Raw genomic sequence first — 9,734 nt, forward strand, 5'->3', positions numbered from 1 at the left:
TCCTGTGAAATTACTGTACTATTGTATACTGTTTTTTTTTTACATAGGATTGAGGGTCAGGAACGACAAGGGGGAAGGCCTCCTATATTCACAGAACAGCAAGAGAGGGAGATAGTAAACATGGTTTTGGCCAACAATGCTATAACACTCTAGCAGCTTCAAGCTAACATTGTCAATAACCACGCCATTTTCAACGATATCCATCAGGTCTCAACATCAACACTGCCACGCATCCGGAAAAAAACAACATATTCAAATGAAGCAAATTTATCGAGCGCCTTTCGAGCGCAATTCCGAAAGGGTGAAACGACTGCGGCATGATTATGCAGAGGTGTGTGTTCACTTTAGCAGTGTGATCTTGCATACTGTCTCATACTCTTTTACTGTACTGTAATATGTATACTAGATCTACACCACACTGTTTTTACGAATGGATGGAGAGTTAATTTACGTAGATGAGGTTCAACCTGACGAGAACACGAAGGAGGGGAAGAAACATCATTGGCCACAGGGCTTTAGTCAATGTCCCAGGGCAACGTGGGGGTAATATAACACTCTGTGCAGCCATTACACAGAATGGGGTCCTCCACCGCCATGCCAATATGGGCCCTTACAACACAGCACTCATACTTACATTCTTGGACCAATTGCACAACATAACAGCAGCAAATCAAATCGATCATATGCAATACATTGTTGTCTGGGACAATGTGTCTTTCCACCGCTCTGCTCTGGTTCAGAACTGGTTTCAGCAACATCCACATTTCACCACCGTCCTATATCTTCCACCATACTCTCCATTCCTCAACCCTAGAGAAGAGTTTTTCTCGGCATGGCGCTGGAAGGTATATGATCTCCGTCTCCAGGCTGAGGTACCCCTCATCCAAGCCATGGAGGAGGCCTGTGACCAGATAGAGGTAGCAGCAATGCAAGGATGGATTCGTCATTCAAGACGTTTCTTTCCAAGGTGTCTTGCTAATGACAACATTGCCTGCGATGTTGATGAAATTCTCTGGCCAGATCCAGCTCGGCGAAGAGACAATGTGTAGTTGTTGTTTTTTTTTTTTTTTAAACTTACAATACGTAAAGTGAAGTTTGGTTATTACATTATATTTGTACTTTGTTGATAGTAACCTACTCTAATCATAGGGAAGTAGAAGTGCTAAAAGTGTTGTAGGTTTATCACAGCAGAGTGTAACTCGTGCAAACAGAGTACAGTAATGTGAAACGTGTGTGTTTCATAGGGTAACAAAGTGTCGTTTTTAAAAAGAAGTGTATAGTTTTTACAAGAGTGTTTAATTTAGCAAAGGATCTGTAGTGTTTTGCTAATTGGGTGTGTGGTTGTGCTAATTGTGTGTAGTGTTTTGAAAACACGGGCCCTGTTTTGAAAATCGTGCTTAAGCAATCAAAAAAAACTGTAAGAGGTCAAGGTCACAACTATAGGAAGATGCGCATGTGTGTGTGTGTGTGTGAGAGAGTTTGTCCAGTGTGTGCGTGTTTTTGTTTGTCCAGTGTGAATGTGTGTTTGTCCAGTGTGTGTGTGTGTCTTTGCCCAGTCTGTGTGTGTGTCCAGTCTCCAGGACTTGTCATTGGCTCCAAGATAACAGTCCTCACCCCCTCCTCTCCTGCTGATTCCTTTATATGTCACTCCTATAACAGCCCCCCCACTCCACTCTACCTCCCAGTAACAGCGCCCAGTCAGACCCTCTCTACACAGCACCTGTCTACAGTCCTCAAATCTCTCTGGGTGATCAGGATACGGCTGCTCCTCTCTCCTCCATGTCACCTTTCTGTTCTCCTCAGACATAGAGAGGAGTCTGTTTACTGTGTTTGGGTCCAGTGTGTGTGTGTGTGTGTGTGTCCAGCATGTATGTGTGTGTGTTTGTCCAGTGTGTGTGTGTGTTTGTCCAGTGTGTGTGTGTGTTTTTGTCCAGTGTGTGTGTGTGTGTTTGTGAGTCCTGTGTGTGTTTGTGTGTGTTTGTCCAGTGTGTGTGAGTTTTTGTCCAGTGTGTGTATGTGAGTCCAGTGTGTGTGTGAGTCCAGTGTGTGTTTGTGAGTCCAGTGTGTGTGTGTGTGTTTGTGAGTCCAGTGTGTGTCCAATTGTGTGTGTGTTTGTGAGTCCAGTGTGTGTGTGTTTGTCCAGTGTGTGTGTGTGTGTTTGTCCAGTGTGTGTGTGTGTTTGTCCAGTGTGTGTGTGTGTTCAGTGTGTGTGTGTGTTCAGTGTGTGTGTGTGTTCAGTGTGTGTGTGTGTTCAGTGTGTCTGACAGGTTATTATTTCAGCGACACTGAGGAGTCAACATCATAAACCCTAAACCCTGGATAGAGCGGCTCAGTGAACGTGGAGGTGAATGTGATCAGGTGGGTCAGTGTGTCAGAGGAGGCTCTATAGAAGGACAGAGTGCCGGCTGGCCAGTCCAGATACACTCCTACTCTGTGGGAGCTGGAGGGGGCGACGTCTATGGTAGTGGGTTTATTATTGTGCCAGGCAGAGTAACTGTTGTCAGAGCAGAACAGACTCCAGGACTTGTCATTCCATCCAAGACAACAGTCCTCACCCCCTCCTCTCCTGCTGATTCCTTTATATGTCACTCCTATTTCAGCCTCTCTCCCACTCCACTCTACCTCCCAGTAACAGCACCCAGTCAGACCCTCTCTACACAGCACCTGTCTCCAGCCCTCAAATCTCTCTGGGTGATCAGGATACGGCTGCTCCTCTGTCCTCCATGTCACCTTTCTGTTCTCCTCAGACAGAGAGAGGAGTCTGTTTACTGTGTTTGGGTCCAGTGTGAGATCACAGACATCTGATGGATGAAACCAGACACAATATTAGAAATCATCATCATTCACATTAGAATGTTAACTCACTTTTCACTCATTCATTTAATGTAGATGCTTCTAGGTATCAAAAGGAGAAGTTAAGGTAACTTGAGACTTGTTGAATGATCATATGTTATACTGTATGGTAATATAAAACACACTTATTCCCATTAATTACACACACACACACACACATTGTCAAATCAACTCTTTGTAAACGTTGGTGTCCCTGATTTCTGCTTCTGTAGAACTACAGCTGGTATTTAATATCACCAAGTCATTAATGATGGTGGTCTTTGACTTTGACTTAACTTGAATTAAGATGTCATAAGGTGAATTCACCAATTTGTAAGTCGCTCTGGATAAGAGCGTCTGCCAAATGACTTAAATGTAAATGTAAGACTTATTCTTAGTCATATTCTTCACAGCAGTCAACACTCACATTTTCTAAGTCCAGGTTTCATTGTGTTCTCTCCACCATGTTCCACACTGTAGCAGTAAGCAGAAGAACAGACAGTCATTGAGGGATACACACACACACACACACACACACACACACACACACACACACACACACACACACACACACACACACACAGTCAGCATGTAACTTTGTCCAAGTGGTGGTCAGAATGTTTGTCTTAACCAGCCTGATAAGTCCAACATGTCTGATATGAACATTGACATAAACCCTCTACATACTTGAGTTTCTCCAGTCTGCAGTGTGGATCCTCCAGTCCAGCAGAGAGCAGTCTGACTCCTGAGTCTCCTGGGTGATTGTAGCTCAGGTCCAGCTCTCTCAGGTGTGAGGGGTTTGACCTCAGAGCTGAGACCAGAGAAGCACAGCCTTCCTCTGTGACTAGACAGCCTGACAGCCTGCAAAGAGTCAAATCATATTAAAATCACACTGATATTCTTTGGTGGTGAAAATAGTGGCAGTATATTTTTCTCCATATTCATGTCAAACCCTCATCAAAACATGCTAACCTCTCACCATCACCAATAACAGAGACTACAACAAAACATGCTAACCTCTCACCATTACCAATAACAGAGACTACAACAAAACATGCTAACCTCTCACCATTACCAATAACAGAGACTACAACAACACATGCTAACCTCTCACCATCACCAATAACAGAGACTACAACAAAACATGCTAACCTCTCACCATTACCAATAACAGAGGATAAAACAAAACATGCTAACCTCTCACCATTACCAATAACAGAGACTACAACAAAACATGCTAACCTCTCACCATTACCAATAACAGAGACTACAACAACACATGCTAACCTCTCACCATCACCAATAACAGAGACTACAACAAAACATGCTAACCTCTCACCATTACCAATAACAGAGGATACAACAAAACATGCTAACCTCTCACCATCACCAATAACAGAGACTACAACAAAACATGCTAACCTCTCACCATTACCAATAACAGAGGATACAACAAAACATGCTAACCTCTCACCATTACCAATAACAGAGCCTACAACAAAACATGCTAACCTCTCACCATTACCAATAACAGAGGCTACAACAACACATGCTAACCTCTCACCATTAACAATATCAGAGACTACAACAAAACATACTAACCTCTCACCATTACCAATAACAGAGACTACAACAAAACATGCTAACCTCTCACCATCACCAATAACAGAGACTACAACAAAACATGCTAACCTCTCACCATTACCAATAACAGAGGATACAACAAAACATGCTAACCTCTCACCATTACCAATAACAGAGCCTACAACAAAACATGCTAACCTCTCACCATTACCAATAACAGAGGCTACAACAACACATGCTAACCTCTCACCATTAACAATATCAGAGACTACAACAAAACATGCTAACCTCTCACCATTACCAATAACAGAGACTACAACAAAACATGCTAACCTCTCACCATTGCCAATAACAGAGGCTACAACAAAACATGCTAACCTCTCACCATTACCAATAACAGAGGCTACAACAAAACATGCTAACCTCTCACCATTACCAATAACAGAGGATACAACAAAACATGCCAACCTCTCACCATTACCAATAACAGAGGCTACAGCAAAACATGCTAACATCTCACCATTACCAATAACAGAGGCTGCAAAAAAACATACTAACCTCTCACCATTACCAATAACAGAGCCTACAACAAAACATGCTAACCTCTCACCATTACCAATAACAGAGGCTACAACAACACATGCTAGCTTCTCACCATTACCAATAACAGAGGCTACAACAAAACATGCTAACCTCTCACCATTACCAATAACAGAGACTACAACAAAACATGCTAACCTCTCACCATTACCAATAACAGAGGCTACAAACCTCTCACCATTACCAATAACAGAGGCTACAACAAAACATGCTAATCTCTCACAATTACCAATAACAGAGACTACAACAACATGCTAACCTCTCACCATCACCAATAACAGAGACTACAACAAAACATGCTAACCTCTCACCATTACCAATAACAGAGGCTACAACAAAACATACTAACCTCTCACCATTACCAATAACAGAGGCTACAACAACACATGCTAACCTCTCACCATTACCAATAACAGAGGCTACAACAACACATGCTAACCTCTCACCATTACCAATATCAGAGACTACAACAAAACATGCTAACCTCTCACCATTACCAATAACAGAGGATACAACAAAACATGCTAACCTCTCACCATTACCAATAACAGAGACTACAACAAAACATGCTAACCTCTCACCATTGCCAATAACAGAGGCTACAACAAAACATGCTAACCTCTCACCATTACCAATAACAGAGGCTACAACAAAACATGCTAACCTCTCACCATTACCAATAACAGAGGATACAACAAAACATGCTAACCTCTCACCATTACCAATAACAGAGACTACAACAAAACATGCTAACCTCTCACCATTGCCAATAACAGAGGCTACAACAAAACATGCTAACCTCTCACCATTACCAATAACAGAGGCTACAACAAAACATGCTAACCTCTCACCATTACCAATAACAGAGGATACAACAAAACATGCTAACCTCTCACCATTACCAATAACAGAGACTACAACAAAACATGCTAACCTCTCACCATTGCCAATAACAGAGGCTACAACAAAACATGCTAACCTCTCACCATTACCAATAACAGAGGCTACAACAAAACATGCTAACCTCTCACCATTACCAATAACAGAGGATACAACAAAACATGCTAACCTCTCACCTTTACCAATAACAGAGACTACAACAAAACATGCTAACCTCTCACCATTGCCAATAACAGAGGCTACAACAAAACATGCTAACCTCTCACCATTACCAATAACAGAGGCTACAGCAAAACATGCTAACATCTCACCATTACCAATAACAGAGGCTGCAAAAAAACATACTAACCTCTCACCATTACCAATAACAGAGCCTACAACAAAACATGCTAACCTCTCACCATTACCAATAACAGAGGCTACAACAACACATGCTAGCTTCTCACCATTACCAATAACAGAGGCTACAACAAAACATGCTAACCTCTCACCATTACCAATAACAGAGACTACAACAAAACATGCTAACCTCTCACCATTACCAATAACAGAGGCTACAAACCTCTCACCATTACCAATAACAGAGGCTACAACAAAACATGCTAATCTCTCACAATTACCAATAACAGAGACTACAACAACATGCTAACCTCTCACCATCACCAATAACAGAGACTACAACAAAACATGCTAACCTCTCACCATTACCAATAACAGAGGATACAACAAAACATGCTAACCTCTCACCATTACCAATAACAGAGCCTACAACAAAACATGCTAACCTCTCACCATTACCAATAACAGAGGCTACAACAAAACATGCTAACCTCTCACCATTACCAATAACAGAGGCTACAACAAAACATGCTAACCTCTCACCATTACCAATAACAGAGGATACAACAAAACATGCTAACCTCTCACCATTACCAATAACAGAGGATACAACAAAACATGCCAACCTCTCACCATTACCAATAACAGAGGCTACAGCAAAACATGCTAACATCTCACCATTACCAATAACAGAGGCTGCAAAAAAACATACTAACCTCTCACCATTACCAATAACAGAGCCTACAACAAAACATGCTAACCTCTCACCATTACCAATAACAGAGGCTACAACAACACATGCTAGCTTCTCACCATTACCAATAACAGAGACTACAACAAAACATGCTAACCTCTCACCATTACCAATAACAGAGGCTACAAACCTCTCACCATTACCAATAACAGAGGCTACAACAAAACATGCTAATCTCTCACAATTACCAATAACAGAGACTACAACAACATGCTAACCTCTCACCATTACCAATAACAGAGGCTACAACAAAACATGCAAACCTCTCACCATTACCAATAACAGAGGATACAACAACACATGCTAACTTCTCACCTTTAACCTCAAATAAAAGGTGAATTTCTGTACTGTCACCTAATATGAAACATTATGTCTCAAATCCAAAATGCTGGAGAATAGCACAAAATTTAAAACTGTAAGCTTCACTGTCCAAACACATATGGTGTGGACTATGTGTGTCTGGTAAACACATGTGGATCTGGTAAACAGTTATCACTTGTTGACCAACTACAGGAATACTGACCTCAGAGTCTCCAGTTTACAGTGGGGATTCCCCAGTCCATCAGAGAGCAGCTTCACTCCTGAATCCTTCAGGTCATTGTTACTCAGGTCCAGCTCTCTCAGGTGTGAGGGGTTTGACCTCAGAGCTGAGACCAGAGAAGCACAGCCTTCCTCTGTGACTAGACAGCCTGACAGCCTGCAAAGAGTCAAATCATATTAAAATCACACTGCTATTCTTTGGTTGTGAAAATAGTGGCAGTATATTTTTTCAACATATTCAGATACATCAGGATGCTGAAACCTGTCATATCTATTCATAAATAAATGTATCATTCTTAGAAATTACAAATGAACAAAGTATTGCTTGTAGATTGAAAAATGTATAGTACAAATATTTGAGTACATAAAAAAAGTATTCTGACCAATTCACTTATAGTGTATTAAAGTAGTCAAAGTTCAGTATTTGGATGTAGACTTGTTGATTGCAGTTTTTTTGTGTGTTTGGGTTTGTGTTTTGTTTTGGGTTATTTTTTGCCAAATATTAAAATGGTGGATGATGCCATGATTAAGAAAAATAATGTACGAATCATGAATTTAATTGAGTGAGAAAGTCAGAGGCTACAACAAAACATGCTAACCTCTCACCATTACCAATAACAGAGGCTACAACAAAACATGCTAACCTCTCACCATTACCAATAACAGAGGCTACAACAAAACATGCTAACCTCTCACCATTACCAATAACAGAGCCTACAACAAAACATGCTAACCTCTCACCATTACCAATAACAGAGGCTACAACAAAACATGCTAACCTCTCACCATTACCAATAACAGGGTCTAGAACAAAACATGCTAACCTCTCACCATTACCAATAACAGAGGCTACAACAACACATGCTAACCTCTCACCATTACCAATAACAGAGCATATAACAAAACATGCTAACCTCTCACCATTACCAATAACAGAGGCTACAACAAAACATGCTAACCTCTCACCATTACCAATATCAGAGACTACAACAACATGCTAACCTCTCACCATTACCAATAACAGAGACTACAACAAAACATGCTAACCTCTCACCATTACCAATAACAGAGACTACAACAAAACATGCTAACCTCTCACCATTACCAATAACAGAGGCTACAAACCTCTCACCATTACCAATAACAGAGGCTACAACAAAACATGCTAACCTCTCACCATTACCAATAACAGAGACTACAACAAAACATGCTAACCTCTCACCATTACCAATATCAGAGACTACAACAACATGCTAACCTCTCACCATTACCAATAACAGAGACTACAACAAAACATGCTAACCTCTCACCATTACCAATAACAGAGACTACAACAAAACATGCTAACCTCTCACCATTACCAATAACAGAGGCTACAAACCTCTCACCATTACCAATAACAGAGGCTACAACAAAACATGCTAACCTCTCACCATTACCAATAACAGAGACTACAACAAAACATGCTAACCTCTCACCATTACCAATAACAGAGGCTACAACAAAACATGCAAACCTCTCACCATTACCAATAACAGAGGATACAACAACACATGCTAACTTCTCACCTTTAACCTCAAATAAAAGGTGACTTTCTGTACTGTCACCTAATATGAAACATTATGTCTCAAATCCAAAATGCTGGAGAATAGCACAAAATTTAAAACTGTAAGCTTCACTGTCCAAACACATATGGTGTGGACTATGTGTGCCTGGTAAACACATGTGGATCTGGTGAACAGTTATCACTTGTTGACCAACTACAGGAATACTGACCTAAGAGTCTCCAGTTTACAGTGGGGATTCCCCAGTCCAGCAGAGAGCAGCTTCACTCCTGAATCCTTCAGGTCATTGTTACACAGATCCAGCTTTCTCAGGTGTGAGGGGTTTGACTCCAGAGCTGAGACCAGAGAAGCACAGCCTTCCTCTGTGGCTCGACAGCCTGACAGCCTGCAAAGAGTCAAATCATATTAAAATCACACTGCTATTCTTTGGTGGTGAAAATAGTGGCAGTATATTTTTTCAACATATTCAGATACATCAGGATGCTGAAACCTGTCATATCTATTCATAAATAAATGTATCATTCTTAGAAATTACAAATGAACAAAGTATTGCTTGTAGATTGAAAAATGTATAGTACGAGTATTTGAGTACAAAAGTAGTCTGACCAATTCACTTATAG

General features: G+C 40.9%; 1 protein-coding gene across 1 annotated transcript; it reads right to left on the reverse strand.

Annotated features, from left to right (window-relative positions):
- Positions 1-1,277: 1,277 nt before the first annotated feature.
- On the reverse strand, positions 1,278-9,495 carry LOC135532856 (ribonuclease inhibitor-like; the record flags this gene model as incomplete). The annotated part of the gene is made up of 5 exons (XM_064960288.1): positions 1,278-2,801; positions 3,260-3,306; positions 3,520-3,693; positions 7,533-7,706; positions 9,326-9,495. Coding segments are annotated over 5 exons (1,095 nt in total), but the record flags the coding sequence as incomplete, so codon positions are not given.
- Positions 9,496-9,734: the final 239 nt, after the last annotated feature.

Source organism: Oncorhynchus masou, unplaced genomic scaffold (genome assembly GCF_036934945.1).
Source record: "Oncorhynchus masou masou isolate Uvic2021 unplaced genomic scaffold, UVic_Omas_1.1 unplaced_scaffold_2063, whole genome shotgun sequence".
Lineage (NCBI taxonomy): Eukaryota > Metazoa > Chordata > Actinopteri > Salmoniformes > Salmonidae > Oncorhynchus > Oncorhynchus masou.